The sequence below is a fragment of the Notolepis coatsorum genome, assembly GCF_963971535.1.
Source record: "Notolepis coatsorum genome assembly, chromosome: 16".
In the NCBI taxonomy this organism is placed as follows: Eukaryota; Metazoa; Chordata; class Actinopteri; order Aulopiformes; family Paralepididae; genus Notolepis; species Notolepis coatsorum.
In genome coordinates this window covers 62922217-62939474 of record NC_140180.1, presented here as the reverse complement: position 1 = coordinate 62939474, position 17258 = coordinate 62922217, and the positions used below count along the sequence as shown (strand labels likewise).

The following is a 17258-nucleotide window of genomic DNA, read 5'->3' as shown; positions in this document are numbered from 1 at the left end:
ATATACCTGTACACCCCGCGGTATTGCTATTGAATGATGTTTTTGAGTTTGCAGTGAACCCACAACTAAAAAGATTGGTTTTATCGGGTATCACAGTAGCTAAAAAACTGATTGCATCACGTTGGTTTCAACCGGAAAAAATGTGCCGGAAAGTGTGGTTTCTTACATATCTTGATGTGATATATCAAGAAATATCAACAGCAAGAATTCTAGGGCTCAATGAATCCAAAATGTTAATGTGGTTAGAAGTGGTGGAGAGAATAAAAGCTAGCCTATAATGGTGATGTCTGGTTAGGAGTGAGGGATAATGGAGGTACTATCCAAGAGGGGGTCCGGGAGGGGGGGATTTGAGCTGGAGCATATGTGTGTAGGGTTTTAGAAAATAGGTATTCGGGGTATATTATATACTAACATTTATATAATTGTAACTTCGCTGGATATACACGGTATACGGTTAAAATGTTATTATTGACTATTTTTGTTTTATCCTGTTTCTGTACTTGCATATATTTTAACCACCTTTACTGAAAGTTTCATTATACATTGTGTGTTGAGTACTGACTTTTAATGAGTTTTGTTTTGCAATAATAAAAAAAATTAAAAAAAAAAAAGAATATCGGAAAAAAAAGGGAAAACTATCAAATAACGTGTGTATATATATATATATATATATACACGTGGTTGGCGTTCAAAGGATGGCGCCCAATAACGTATATAAACGTTGTTGGTGGGGAATGAGTTAAGGATGCAACACCCAGGCTACAGCACATGTTAAAGATGCAACACCCAGGCTACAGCACATGTTAAAGATGCACCACCCAGGCTACAGCACATGTTAAAGATGACTAACATGAGAAAACACTGCATCTCAATATGTGGAGTGAAACTGTGGAACAGTCTTAATGTGGTGTTAAAGCAATGTCCAAACATGAGACAATTCAAACTGATGTATAAGGAAATTATGTTCACAAGGTACAGGGATGAAGAAGGGACTTGATATTCACAGGTGTTTACATTTTTATTTTGTTTCTATTTTATTTTATTTTATACATATATAGTTTTTGTTTTTGTTTTGCATATATATATATATATATTTTTTTTCTTTTCTTTTCTTTTCTTTTTTATGTTTAAAATAGTACACTCATTTGAGTAGTGGAAAAGGGGTAGGATTAAATAAGTGTATACTTCTTCCTACTCCTTTTCGAACATGCAGATTGAGTTGTTTTTTCTTTTTTGTTATTGTTTGTTGTATTCATTGCATGTTCGAAATAAAGACTTCAAATCAAATCAAATCAAGATGCACCACCCAGGCTACAGCACATGTTAAAGATGCACCACCCAGGCTACAGCACATGTTAAAGATGCACCACCCAGGCTACAGCACATGTTAAAGATGCACCACCCAGGCTACAGCACATGTTAAAGATGCAACACCCAGGCTACAGCACATGTTAAAGATGCAACACCCAGGCTACAGCACACGTTAACGATGCAACACCCAGGCTACAGCACATGTTAAAGATGCACCACCCAGGCTACAGCACACGGTAAAGATACAACACCCAGGCTACAGCACATGTTAAAGATGCACCACCCAGGCTACAGCACATGTTAAAGATGCACCACCCAGGCTACAGCACACGGTAAAGATGCAACACCCAGGCTACAGCACACGTTAACGATGCAACACCCAGGCTACAGCACATGTTAAAGATGCAACACCCAGGCTACAGCACATGTTAAAGATGCAACACCCAGGCTACAGCACATGTTAAAGATGCAACACCCAGGCTACAGCACATGTTAAAGATGCAACACCCAGGCTACAGCACATGTTAAAGATGCACCACCCAGGCTACAGCACACGGTAAAGATGCAACACCCAGGCTACAGCACACGTTAACGATGCAACACCCAGGCTACAGCACATGTTAAAGATGCAACACCCAGGCTACAGCACATGTTAAAGATGCAACACCCAGGCTACAGCACATGTTAAAGATGCAACACCCAGGCTACAGCACATGTTAAAGATGCAACACCCAGGCTACAGCACATGTTAAAGATGCAACACCCAGGCTACAGCACATGTTAAAGATGCAACACCCAGGCTACAGCACATGTTAAAGATGCAACACCCAGGCTACAGCACATGTTAAAGATGCAACACCCACGCTACAGCACATGTTAAAGATGCAACACCCAGGCTACAGCACATGTTAAAGATGCAACACCCACGCTACAGCACATGTTAAAGATGCAACACCCAGGCTACAGCACACGTTAACGATGCAACACCCAGGCTACAGCACATGTTAAAGATGCAACACCCAGGCTACAGCACACGTTAAAGATGCAACACCCAGGCTACAGCACATGTTAAAGATGCAACACCCAGGCTACAGCACATGTTAAAGATGCAACACCCAGGCTACAGCACATGTTAAAGATGCAACACCCAGGCTACAGCACATGTTAAAGATGCAACACCCAGGCTACAGCACACATTAACCTGTCAAACTGCCCTCCAGTCAGGAATATTTAGGAGAATGACTCCGAATTGATAACTTTTTTTTCAATAAAATGGTCTAAAAGTGCGTGTGTGTCTGTCTGTGTGTCTGTTCATGTGTGTTTGAGTGCAGGTGGACGCAAGCCCAAGACCCACCAGCCTGCATCCAATGGCTCCTTTGACCTGGGGATCAAGAAGAGGCCAAGAGAGGGCAAAGGTGCAGCACTAGTACCAAAGAGACTAAACACCATGGGCCCATCCCAGTTTGCCCCTAAACACTAAACCCTAAACACTCTGAATTCTCACCAACACTCAATTCTGACCACCTTCATGTTTAAGCATATCGTAATATGAGGTGCTTCAAATCGATCAAGGGGGAGTGGCCGTTCAGACCTCGGACAACCCTGATATCACATACATTGCAGACACATTTTGCTCACTCAAAAGGAAAGGTTGAAGTGGTCGAACTGGGACAGCTGTCATTAATGGCTTCAAACATGGAGGCAGCCATACTTGCTACCATCATATCATGATGAAATAATGATGTAGCATAATACACAATTCTGTTGCACATATTAACACAGATTTCTCCAAATTATATCTGAAATATTGCAATATCATTTGAACGTTTTTTTAGTTGTAATTGTATGCCACATTTTACATCACTATGCAGTTCATTGTGGTGAAAATCATTTGGATTATTTAATGCTGCTCATATGTGAGCAGATACTTGTGCTATAGACCTTTTTTAATTGGCATTGCTAGGGAACAGCTTGGTCCCAAGTCTATTGCCCGTCAGCTATTGATCTTAGCAAACTGCCACAAGAAATAAACTCAGGCCCATTTAGAATGTATATACTGTATATTGAAGAAATCTTTACGATCATCTTGGTATTACGTTGGTTTCCACATATGTGACCTGGCACAGTCTAGGCTGCCTTGTTGTTAACCTCTTAACACATTCGGGGCCAACCACGGACATGTCTGTGTTTCGGATCCAACCACGGATATGTCCATGGCAAGGTTGTTTTGGCTTTTATTCCATTTTAATATCCTACTCAATGTCACCGAGCAGCACTGCAGATTTACCCTACTTGTGGAATTCGGAAAATTGCATTACCCGCCATATCCTCATAGGGGCGCTGTCTCGATAATGCAGTGTTCCCTGTTACAGGCCGGTGTTTATTTTTTATTTTTTTATGAATGGATTTTTCTGTTAGCTTATAGCTATGCGTGTAGCCGATCGCCTGAAATAGTTTTTGGGACGCTGAATTCAGTATGCAGTAAAGGATTATAGCATCAGCCAATGGACATATGGATCTACCAGATGGCGATCGATAACTGGGAAATCCTTTTTGCAGTCCAACCGGCCACAGGTAAGAGCTATTTGACGTCAATTACAGCCCAATCGGGCCTTGTTTTGATAGCCAAAACACTCCCCACTGAGGCTAATGCCGTTATTGGTAATCAATAATCAGAAACGACGTCCCCCGCCCCCCCCCCCCCTTTCATGCATTCATGGTGGACCATGATACAGATCAAATGCATTTTGATTTTTATCTCGAATGGCCGAAACGCCATTCGATTTAACGTTATTAGCTTAGCGCCCTGTATCTCGCGTTCCAAGAAATATCCCAGAACATTCTGCTATAACGTTCATATTCAAGACACTATAAAATGGGAACGTATTGATGAAAAAATTATTTGTTTAAGACATATTGAAGGGACTGTTTATAGTGTCAATTGACAATGAGAATGGACAGATAGCAATAATCTAAAGTATAGATTTAGCTCTACAAACAGCCTCACGCACAATGAAACCTTATTATGATATGCTGGCCGTATAGAGTGGGGCCCGTCTAATCCCTGTGGCCGTCAATGTGTTAAGCCATAGCCCTATTTTCTGAAAATCCACCTAAAAATACATACCTAAGTAAATGGAAGTGTCTATTACTAGGCTTGAGTAAATTGTAATGAACCAAAGGAGAATATACATTTTCTTTTTACTTATTTTATTTTTTCCATCTTTGACTGTGAATAACACCATGCTAAAATGTACCAGACATGAAAAATTCAGCACCTTCTTGAGATCAAGTGTACAAAAAAATCTAAGCAAATTAATAAAGGGAAGATGATTAAACAGAAGGTTTTGTAGATACAGTACTGAATTCTGCCATCATTCTGGACACGCTATTTAAAATATGATTATAGAGAATATCAGGCCTATAAATCACCTTATTATGGCCAAGTCGCACATCTATGGATCGGGCCAAATCTCCCCATTCCAATGCAGAGTTCAATCTGGATTTAGTATCACCAGGCGTGCAGCAAAAACGTAATGGAATCTACTGTAAGTACAGTTACTTTTTTTATAATGTAAATTTCTCCGCCATTTCATCAGATTGCAACGCCGTTTTTTTGCTAGACGTTCACAGAAGGGTAGAGAAACTAAATGCGTTCTAATTTATGGCTAACGTTCAGGTTTGTTCCCGCCGTGAGATATGATCCCAAAAATAAAGAGGGTGGAAAAAATAAAAAAAAGTCTTGATGATTGACAGGCTGGTGTGAGCTGGGAAGTGTAGTTTTGTTTTGGGTCTCTTCTCTTAAAAGACTACACTCAAGTTAGGTTGCGCCATCCTCGCCATTTTCGACTATGCCCTGAGATTTCTATAACTCATATTTCACTTAAGTTATAACACTTAAAACCATTGGTAAACAAACGTAATGCTGAAAATATACACTCTGACTGCTGTTTTGACAGGGTTAGGGTCTTTACTCTTTACTCGACATTTGAAAAAAAGAACCTCAACATTAATTCATACATTCTGTGGAGATGGATTTATGGCGTGATGTCTTATTGGTCCGGTACCGGACCGCTCAGGCTTAAGAGGTTAAGGAGCTCATGATTCCTCAGAAAACCCCAAAATGTTGTGCAATTCAGAAATAGCCCGAAATGGAGATATTGGCAATTTTGAGTGCTTTGAAATGTTCTCTATATGTCTCCTTATTTGCTAAACTTAATACAACTTGTAAATGTGTTAATTATTGTTAGATTGTCCGACAGTATTATTTTCCTCACTGTGTGAAAAAACTACAGTTGTGTCTGAGGGGAGTGGCTAAGTACTTTCTGTCTCAGGTGTCGGAGAGGAGACTCACCAAAATTCCGAGACAACAGGCCCAGTACTTTGTTGGCGTTGTGAAAATATGCAGAGAAACATTAATATCTTTGGAACCGTTTGTGTTCAATTGTATCTGAATCGGGAGATGATATTTTCTCCGTCACAATTGAAAGTGTATTTCGCCGTCGCTGGCTGGCAGTCGCATAGAATAATCTACTCCAGTACGTGCTCCGCAAGTCTGTAAGCTTGTGCATAACGGAGTATAAAGAGAAGGCTCTATAGCAGAGGTCCCCAACCATCGTGTCGCGCACAGGTACCTGGCCGTGGATCATTTGGTACCGGGCCGCAAAGAAAGAATGAAGTTGTTTAAAAGGAAAATACGTCTTTCGGTTATTTTACTTAGAAAAATTGCCACTTCTGCCCGCGCCTCTCTTTTTCGTTTAGGTCGCTTTCACATAGGGGCTGTTTGGTCCGGACTTTCGGACCAGAATTCGATAGTCCGGTTTTTCGGGTCTGTGTGAATGCACGTCGAACTCGGTTCGCGGACCAAACAGTCGAACTCTGGTCCGCCTGAAAACGTCGGTCTCGGTTCGGCTTCATCGAACCAAACGTAGGAAGTCACCTGATAAACCATCTTGGGTATATTATTACCGCGGCGCGCATTCACTGCAAAACAAGCACACTGCATCTATCTATCTATCACTGTGCATCTTGGGGTAGAACAAGGAAGAAAAAAAACACAGCTGTTATTATTATTAATATTACCGCGGCGCGCATTCACTGCAAAACAAGCACACTGCATCTATCTATCTATCTATCTACTGTGCATCTTGGGGTATAACAAGGAAGAAAAAAAACACAGCTGTTATTATTATTAATATTACCGTGGTGCGCATTCACTGCAAAACAAGCACACTGTGTAAACATGTCTTGTGGACAGACTTGGGGGGCTGAAGACCAAATAAAACAGCTGCTTGTGGGGAATGTGGGCACTCGCAAAAACAACGAGGTGTACAAGTTGTTTAGCGAGAGGATGGTGGTAATGTGCTTCAATAGAACAATGGATCAATGCCATGTCAAAACTCGGCTCCGCTGATCTGGAGGGCTCCGCAGTCCACACACAGACACACACACACACACACACGCGCGCACACAGGCTTGCAGCCACACACACATTTCCACTGTCCAATAGACAAGCGCCCTTTTCGACCGCGTGACATTGTTCAGAAGGTCTCGGTCCGCCTCACAGATATCTGTGTGAACGCAGGCGAACCAAATGAAGAATGCAACAATGTTGCAACTTCACCCCCAGAACTGCACAGAGTCCACCAAAACTATATGTGAAAGTGACCTAAGTCTCCTGCCATAATGCTCCCCTTCGTGTAATTTCACTTGCAGTTCGGGCTGTGGTTGTGGAGACATAATTCGAATCAGGTTTTTATGCACCCGAGTCTCCCGAACACAGAGCGTACATACACTGAGCTATGGTAACCTTCGCGCACCTACCCCCTACCAGTGAATGTGAATGTGAATGCCTCTCACCTGGAAAAGGTGTTAGGTGGGGCAGGGGTTAGATGGCAAAGGCCAGTGGGTATTTGTAGTTCTGTAGTTCTATGGAACACATCTGTACTTATTTTTTTCTCCAAAAAATTCATTGTTTTGTATTTCTAATCAAGTACTGTAGAGCAGCATTTTCTGCACTTCCAGATTCCAAGCTGTTTTTGGCTGGGCTCCGCCCATACTCACAATGCGCTTTGAGTGACAGTCATCCACAGTCTGCACTGGCAGATAACTTTGGGGGGAGAGATAGAGAGGGACTAATTAATTTCGCCGCGGGGGGGCATAATCCCACGGGACAATGCATTGGTAATTTGTTTCAAATTACAATATATACCCCTGTGAATATTATTGCATGGATCGTAATACGCGTGGGAGCGTGCGCTATAATATTTTGCAACAGGTTGACGGTGATACAAGCGAGTGCTGATACGAGAGAGAGAGAGAGAGAGAATGAGCGAGAGAGAGAGAGAGAGAGAGAGAGAGCCTCCTCCCAGTCCCATTACCTTCCCACCTGTTTTATATAGTTCTCTGGTTGATTCACGAATGTGTGTGTGTGTGTGTGAACAGCTGAAGGTCTCTGCTAAATAACCGCTTCTGCATTATTTCCACTCGCTGCTCATATAAACGTATCACAGTTGATTGTGGGCGTGCGGTGGCAGATCAGTGCCTATTCACGTCAGCGAGCGAGTCAAATCAGAATGGCTTGGTTCATTGGGGGAGGAATCTGCCAAAAATAGAATTTGAGACCTAGACAGTGTTGGTACAACCCCACATTGCTAGAAAACAATGCAAACCCCTGGAAAAGGCCATTTATAAGATAGTTCCCCTTTTAATATATTGTTAAAAAAATTTAAGACTGCTCAACAAGACCCTATTATCCGTGCCTGGTCACATATCGTATCAGACCGCTGTACTTTTAGATGAAAGCATAACGACAACAAAAAAAGATTACTAAATATTACATGTTTAAAAAAAAGAAATTATTTCACCCTGTCTAGGCAACACCACGTACCTGTGGGAGTTCCTGCTGGAGCTGCTGCAGGACAAGAACACATGTCCTCGGTACATAAAGTGGATGCAGAGAGAGAAGGGCATCTTCAAGCTGGTGGACTCCAAGGCTGTGTCCAAGCTGTGGGGCAAACACAAGAACAAGCCCGACATGAACTACGAGACCATGGGCCGTGCACTCAGGTGAGGAGAACCAACCCATGTTTATACTGGATTTTTGGAAAAAAATTATATTGTGAATTTAATCCTTGCACTGAAGAACATTTGGACAGCCCATGTATATGCGGTTTTAAAATCAATCTCAATCACTTGGAGAGTGAATGTGATATATCACCAGAAGGTCTATACTCTACTGTCTTTAACTCATTGACTGCCACGCTCTTTTCCCATCTCTACTCCCTGGTGTCAGTGTTTCAGACAGTTTTAACGATGAGCCATCGTACATTCTTTTTTTTATCCACTTTTTCTCATTTTTCAATTTTTCTCCCATCCCAATTTCGCCTTGCCAATTCTCCCTTCAATTCTCCCCTCCCCTGTCTCGAACATTGCTAGACTATGCCTCCCACTGGTCGGCTGCAGTGAGGACCAAGCCTTGCATCACGTGTCCCCTCCGGTCCAATCCCCACCCACCGGCTTTCCCACCCCTAACACTGCCAATTGTGTTAGTATGAACGACCAGCCAAGCTGGTAGCAACGCAGAGAGCTGGGCTCGAACCCAGCATCTCCTGCGTTAGTGGCGAGCGCCTTGCCCACTGCGCCCACTTAGCCGCCCGAGCCATCGTACATTCTATATTATAGCTATGGAGACATACTATGGCTCATTTGAAAGGCATATTTATACTCTCAACAGGGTACAAACCGTGTACATCCGTTCCTGCGCAATCCCAGGATAAAGAGTGGCCATAATTTTCTAGGAAGAGAGATATAGTGTATTTTGTGTGCAGCATGCGCAGTTCGTGCTTGTTGCTCGACACAAATAAATGTCCAGGTCAAGGGCCAATGCCTCATATGTTGATACATATATTGTTCTATTCACAAAACCACAATGGGTATTCTTACCTGCTTCTCGACTTGGCATCCATTCCTGCTCATCTGGGTCTGACTCTGTAATCTCGCTGTCTGTGTCGTTATTGCTGAACATTTCAGTGAAATATTCTGGCTCTGGAGTGCTCTGGCGACTACTGGGGCGCGGTGAACAGATAACGTTACATCCTCGGCCGGTTTGACATCTGTATCTTTAGTGATTTATGATCACAGTAACTTTAACCCACTAGTAAAGTAATTTTAGACATTTTCTAGACATTCTGGTTATTAAACTGTCAGATTTAGGCCTCCCCACAATCGCCTGCTCTTGGACTTTCTGACCAACTGGCCCCATACTGTGAAACTTGGCCCCCACCTCTCCTCCACCTGTACACTCGGCACCGGCTCTCCCCAGGGCTGTGTGCTGAGCCCACTTCTGTACTCTCTCTACACCCGGCAGTCCAGCCCACATCTACTTTTTCTCCCCATTTTCTATTTTTCTCTCATCCCAATTTCGTATTATCCAATTCTACCCTCCCCTGTCTCGAACGTTGTTAGACCATGCCTCCCACTGGTCGGCTGCAATGTGGACCAAGCCTTGCATCACGTGTCCCCTCCGGTACACGAGGAGGCAGCTGTCGCACCTTTTCACCTGTACAGCGCGATCTCTCAGTGGCGAGGAGTAACGCGTGGGAGGCTCACGCTGCCCCCGTTGCTTCCTGATTCTGCTGTACAGGCGCACCAACCGACCTGTAGGAGTCGCTGTCCACAATGTCCGATCCCCACCCACCGGCTTTCCCACCCCTAACACTGCCAATTGTGTTAGTATGAACGACCAGCCAAGCCGGAAGCAGCGCCGAGAGCTGGGCTCGAACCCAGCATCTCCTGCGTTAGTGGCGAGCGCCTTGCCCACTGCGCCACTCAGCCGCAAGTGTCAACACCTTCAAGTTCCTCTGTACCCTCATATCTGCTGACCTCTCTTGGACTGCAAACACAACTGCGGTCATCAAGAAAGCACAGCAGCATCATTGGGGAAGGGAGAAGAAAATAGAAAAATGGGGAGAAAAAGTAGATAAAAAAAAAAAAAAAAAAAACACAGCAGCAACTACACTTCCTGAGGGTGCTGAGGAGGGAAAGTCTGGAGGAGAAGCTGCTGGTGACCATTTACCGCTATGCTTTTGAGAGCCTGCTGATGTACTGCATAACAGTGTCGTACGCTAGTTGCACTGAAGCGGACAGGAAGGGGCTTCAGAGGGTAATAAATACAGCACAAAAGATCATCGGCTGCCCTCTCCCCATCCCTGAAGGACATTCACAACTCCCGCTGCTTCAACAGCAAAACACATATTAACACTTTCAGTGCCGGCCGTGTTCTCCTTTTTACCCCCTTGAATGCCGCCACCCACTTCAATGATGCCGTTAAAAATGCATAATCTATGTTTTAAATTATGGCTATGTGTCTAATCTGCCCGTCGCTTATCAATGACTTGTTTGCAGTCAACATTGTCGAAACGGATTGTTTTTTAATCTGTTCATATCCTTTTTATAGCATTTTGAAAAGCTATCGTTCTCTCGAAAATTTCAGGAAAATAGAAAGATTCCGTCATAAACGGCATTTATTGGAATATTCTCGAATACACTAGACCGTTGTCATTTGTCTATTTATGAATTGTTTTCAAATAAACGCTAGATTATCGATAATATATGTGTACTTATGCATAGGGATGCACGATATCGGGCCGATATCAGCAATTATGACGTCATCCCGATAAACTCGATAACCTTATTGATAACTCCGATAACATATAATAAATTTTTTGGTTAAAAGAAATCCGGTGTGGGTGGATTTGGATGAAGGGTGCTTGTTTTTCTTATAGCCTCCTCCCGTTTTGCCAGTACTGTGATAAAACTGATAGCGTGTGGTTTAGGAACAGGCAGTTTTTCACAAATCCAGCGCTCCCTTTCTTGGCTGTGACGTAGTCACGTTACATTCGGAGACAGACAGTCGATCTGCCAATTACGTCCCACGGCTTGCACCCACCTCTTCTTCTTACCACCAATCAGAAGCTCTCGTTCGTTTATTTACCTCCGGATTGTCAGCCATTACTCTACTCGGAGCTAACGTTATCTCCCCGCCAGCCACATTGACAAGTACCAGCGCTTATACATTACTGGCAAATGTCTTGTTGCACTTGTGGCAACGAGCGTTGTCAGCATCGACTTTAGTAAAATAGACCCAGACTTTTGAACATTTCGTTCTGTCCGCCATTATGAGAGCAGAGCTGTCTGTACTCACTCGGCAGCGCAGCACCCGTGTGAGTGAGTGTGTGTGTGTGTGTGTGTGTGTGAGTGAGTGTGTGTGTGTGTGGGAGGGGAAGAGAGGAGAGAGCAGGCAGCCCGCTCGCGTGTTGCTTTTTAACAGAGACACAGAGGCAGGAGAGATATAGACAACGGCCAACAAGATTAGTTTGCGACGTTTAAATTCCTCAAAAAAAAACTCCATAATTTCTCGAGTACCGATAGCAGTACCGATGACGTCGGAGCTTATAAATACTAAAAAAAAATAAAAAAAAATTGATAAAATATATATATATATATATATATATATATATATATACAGTTAAAAAAAATATTATAATACAATAAATATCGGTTATCGGCTTGAGGAGCATAAAGTTATCGGTATCGGTGTCAAAAAATCAATATCGTGCATCCCTACTTATGCACGCTATAGAAGCGAGCTGAGAAATCTATTCTCTTATTTCCTCAACAGCACACACACACACACACATATACACATACAGGACACGCTGTTTTCTCAGTGAAAACAGCTTTGATTATCCTAAAACTGGTAACATAGACTCCTTACCTTAGATCAGATGTTCTCCAAAAAGATTATTCCAATTCCTGATTCCAAACTACAAACTAATCCCAGGCAACATTCAAAAATGGTTCAGAGACAGGGAAGGAGAATATAACTTAAGAGGGAGAGGGAATCTTAAACAACCAATGGTACACACCACGCTGAAAAGCATGTGCATATTGGTGTGTGGAGTGAAGTTGTGGAATAATTTACCTGAATACATCAAACTGAGTAAACATGTGGCACAATTTAAAAAGCAGCTAAAAAGATACTCATTAGAGAAATACAGAAATGAGTAATGAGGATAAACAAAGTTATGCTATATTGTGTTATGTAGTGCTGTACTATATTCACTGCTGTCAAGTGAATCAAGTTTTTTTTTTTTTTTTTTTTTTTTTAATAAGTAAAAGTATATTCTATATTGTAATATACTAAATTATGTTATATCTAGTAAAATGAATGGAAGAACAAATATAAATGTAAGGGGGTAGGGATCAATAAGCTTAGCCTCCCTCTACTCTTTTTTTTGGACATGTCTGCTAACCAAACACATTGCTCCTTGACCTTTTGTTTATAATTCCTTTTTCTTTTTTTGTTAATTTTGGTTTGATGGAAGAAGATACCGTGATTTGTTTGGAGGAAATGGAGAATTACATGTTCAAAAATAAACTTTTCATTCATTGATCGCCATTCCAAATATCGATTGCGTTTATTGATTGATTATGGGCTGCTGTAAATATATATTCCAGGCTGCTTTCCATCTCGCGATCACTTCCCTCTTCATCAGATCCCTTGCCAGCATAGTGGAGCCAGTAGGCTCCCCCCCGCCCCCCCCCCCCACAGATCCACCAGTGTAATCGAATGGCCTGCAGTTACACAGGGATAGACGATAGGGGGCGGTATTTTCCCATCGGAGCTCCTAGAGGGGCTGCTGTACCAACGGGAGACTCGGTTGATGAAATATGAATTCAGAACGCTAATAAAAAAAAAATACGACAATTCGCGTCGTCAGCACTCAAAGTGTTAAAGGACAGCTCACACCCTGGCTTCCACCTGTTCGACCTGTTGCCATCTGGCAGGCATTACAGGTGCATCAGAGCCAGAACAAACGAAGACTTAAGGACAGTTTTTCCCCTGAGCCATAACCACCCTGAACTCTAAGATGCACTGATCCATATCACCCTCTTCTAACTCTTCCCCCACTACTGTGCATTTGAGTATTTAAGTGCAATAGATTCATACCTATACATATTGATATCCTGACAGATGGCAACTTTTTCGTGCTGTGTTACTGTAAAATGTTGTTATTTTGATAACTGTACTTGTGTGATTTATTGTGTAGCACCTTAAGTTTTAGTTCTTAATCTCGTTGTACGCAGTATAATGACAATAAAGACTATTCTATTCTCTATCTGTGTGGGATTGAACCAGCAACCTTTCTGTTACCGTATACTCCACCGCTCACCTGGTTCTGTCTTGTCTGTCTAGGTATTACTACCAGCTCCACCGCTCACCTGGTTCTGTCGGTCTTGTCTGTCTAGGTATTACTACCAGCGGGGCATCCTCCACCGCTCACCTGGTTCTGTCTTGTCTGTCTAGGTATCACTACCAGCGGGGCATCCTCCACCACTCACCTGGTTCTGTCTGTCTTGTCTGTCTAGGTATGACTACCAGCAGGGCATCCTCCACCGCTCACCTGGTTCTGTCGGTCTTGTCTGTCTAGGTATTACTACCAGCGGGGCATCCTCCACCGCTCACCTGGTTGCCTGTACGTTAATGCCAAGCAAGCAGTGCAAAAATGCTTCCGCATTCGTCACCGCACGCTAGTGCGGTAAAGCGCCCTTCTTTTCAGACAAATGCTACCGTGCGTGCACCGGCGGCGGCGTGCTCGCTCAGGTGCGTGCGTGCGCCGGCGTGCTCGCGCGAGGTGCCCGCGCATGCGCATGAGATCCCGCCTTGAGCGGAGCTCAATATATATAAGTCACCGCCCCTTATTCAGTATCTACCAATAGCTCAATTGGCAAGGACACATGGCTGTGGATCCTATGGCTTGTTTGCTGGCGAGTTCGAATCCCATCGAAAATATTTTTTAACGTGATTTTTTTTTAACGTGTATTATTTCGCCGGTTAAGGTTAAGGTTAGGCATTGTTTCGGAGTTGGTTAAGGTTAGAACGGTTAAGTTTAGGCGCTGTTAAGGAGCTGGTTAAGGTTAGAGTTTGTCAAAGAGAATGGCAATATAATTTCTATGGTTAAGGTTAGGCATGGTTTCGGAGTTGGTTAAGGTTAGAACGGTTAAGTTTAGGCGTTGTTAAGGAGCTGGTTAAGGTTAGAGTTTGTCAAAGAGAATGGCAATAGACAGCCTATTTCCGCGCGACCTGGGCGCTGGGCGGCGGAAAATGAAAGGCGCATTACTGCATGCCACTACGGTAAATTTTTGCACTGCTTGCTTGGCATAAAGCTACACGCCACCTGGTTCTGTCTGTCTTGTCTGTCTAGGTATGACTACCAGCAGGGCATCCTCCACCGCTCACCTGGTTCTGTCCGTCTTGTCTGTCTAGGTATTACTACCAGCGGGGCTCACCTGGTTCTGTCTGTCTTGTCTGTAGGTATTACTACCAGTTGGTTCTGTCTCGTCTGTCCAGGTATTACAACCAGCTCACCTGGTTCTGTCTTGTCTGTAGGTATTACTACCAGCGGGGCTCACCTGGTTCTGTCTTGTCTGCAGGTATTACTACCAGCGGGGCTCACCTGGTTCTGTCTTGTCTGCAGGTATTACTACCAGCGGGGCTCACCTGGTTCTGTCTTGTCTGTAGGTATTATTACCAGCGGGGCATCCTGGCCAAGGTAGAGGGCCAGCGGCTGGCCTACCAGTTCAAAGACATGCCGAAGAACATCCGGGTGATCGACGACGAGGAGGGGGAGGAGGGGGAGGGGGAGGACAGTGAGGGAGCGATGCCCTCTGACCAACAGGTTATCCACCTGACCGCCGACCCCGCAGCACCCAGTTCTGCTCAGCAGAGCTACATCACTGTCATTCCCACCAATGCTGGCACCAGGTCAGATTCCAAACCCATTCCCAATGTACAGCCATGTGAACGGCAAATTGCCCCTAATCTGATCTTCAGACATCTTGTAAATTAAACAACTTGGGCCTAGACTACACGGTTCAACATACTCATTCATTCAGTCATTGTATGTCATTGTTCTTTGCAATAATTCAGACATTCATATAATTTAAGTTAAAATATGAACTTTAATTAACTTGATATGATTTTAAACTGTTCAGAGACAATCCCACTATGGCTCAGTTTCATGGTAATTACCCACCTATGTGATTTATAGAATGTTGCAATGTCTCTCGTTTCTTTTCCAGGACCATCCGTGCCATGCCCATGGTCATGACCAACTCACTGGGTCAGGTTACGATAAACTCCTCCCCCATCTTCACCACCACCACTGGAGCCCCCGTAACTATGGGCAACACCAGTACCCCTGGTAAGCTGGTCATCCAGGCACTACCCGCCATGATGTCTTCCGGCTCCAAGGTGGGCGAAAAGATCACCATCATCACCATCCCGGCGAACCAGCTGGCCTCGCTAATGCAGGCTAACGCGTCAGGCCAGCTGACCCAGCTGATCCAGGCTAAACCCATAGCCACACAGATAGCACAAGCTGCTGCTAAGCCCACTACCACCACAATCCAGTTAACGGTAGTCAGGCCGGCGCCCCAGTTGATCCTGGCCAAGCCCTTACCCCAGCTCACTGCCCAGGTGAGCATGAGCAAACCCAGCCCTACACCCCCACCCCCATCCCCGGCTCCAACACTTGCAGTCACCCTGGTCCAAACAGCCACCCGGCCCCTGGTTGCCCCCGCTTCAGACCCCCGTCCCTCACCCTCCACATCCGCCACCACCAGTCCGCCCCCACAGCCAGCAACAGTGGAGCCAGCCTCCCCCCCCAAACCCCAACACCCAGTGCTCAGCACAGATGACTCTCAGCCCTCCACGTCCAGTCCGTCATCGTCCACCTTCGCCACGAGAGAGCCGGACACCCCCACATCCTGAGAGGTCAGCGACACTGGGGGCTCGGGAGGAGGAGAGGAAGTGACTCTGGACACTGCTGGGTAATTGCAGTGACCTCTCTGTACGTTCCCAGATCAGAGAAGGGGGGGCGGGGGGGGGGGGGGAGAGCGCTTCACTCTTTAATTGGTCAAGTCTGGAACCCCCTGACCTTTTGACCTAAAGTCCAATGAGGAGCAAGCTTTCAATCTGGAACAGCGCTGACATTATTATTATTTTTTTTTTTTTTTTGGGTGAAAGTCCCAAAGAAAGAAGAGGTTAAAAGGGACTCTTTACACACACACTTGCTTGATGGAATCCAAAACGAGATGAGCGGCCTTAGATTGTTACAATTCTTTTTTTTATCATCAAAATAAATATAGAAAAAGGAAGGGGGAAAAATTATATATATATATATATATATATATATATATATATATATATATATATATATATATATATATATATATAAATAAATAATAATAATAAAAAAGAAACCTGGCCAGATTTTGTTGTAAGAAAAAGAAAGTGATCTGGAAAAGTTTTTGATACTCAGTGGGTTTGTACCACAGGTTTGTCAACCCGTTGCTTTGTTTTTATTTCCTCTCGAGTTTCCTATCTTTATATTGTTTTGTCGAAAGCTCTTGGTTTCTACCATTAGCGCCCTCTCTCTTTCTTTCTCTCTCACTTGTTTTCATGCCATTTTTTTCTTTTCTTTTCTTTTTTTTTTTTTTTTTTTTACTGCTCACGACAAAGGGAGTGAAAGGAAGGATGTCTGTCGAGGAGATTGAACTTAAATAGTGTACTCTACTCCACATTCGAAGTATAACATGCTATTTTTCTTGTACTATCAAAAGTGTATTGAAGTAGATTTTACTGAAAAATGTATTCAAAAAAAAAAAAAGACAAACGTGATTTGAAACGTCTCATCCTGAGTGATTTTGTACACGCTCTTATTGCATATATCAGTCTCTAGTTTATAGAATGGTGCATACTGAATAGTAGTGTCCTTGTGATTGACTTGCCTATGTATCCTACCGTTTCATCTGCAGATATTGACCTTTTATGGCAGAGTCCTAATCTACCAATAACATGATAAAATGCATCATAATTTATA

The 17258-nt window shown here is 43.6% G+C and overlaps 1 protein-coding gene across 2 annotated transcripts in view; it reads left to right on the top strand.

Annotated features, from left to right (window-relative positions):
* The window catches only part of elf2a (E74-like factor 2a (ets domain transcription factor)), a 67573-nt gene extending 51040 nt beyond the window's left edge, over positions 1 to 16533 (top strand). For both annotated transcript variants that reach the window (XM_084331226.1, XM_084331227.1), the window contains exons 6-9: positions 2643 to 2726; positions 8187 to 8379; positions 14897 to 15139; positions 15457 to 16533. In XM_084331226.1, the coding sequence (XP_084187352.1) occupies positions 2643 to 2726; positions 8187 to 8379; positions 14897 to 15139; positions 15457 to 16147 (1211 nt within the window). In that variant the 3' untranslated portion in view covers positions 16148 to 16533. The remainder of the gene's footprint in view (positions 1 to 2642; positions 2727 to 8186; positions 8380 to 14896; positions 15140 to 15456) is intronic.
* Positions 16534 to 17258: the final 725 nt, after the last annotated feature.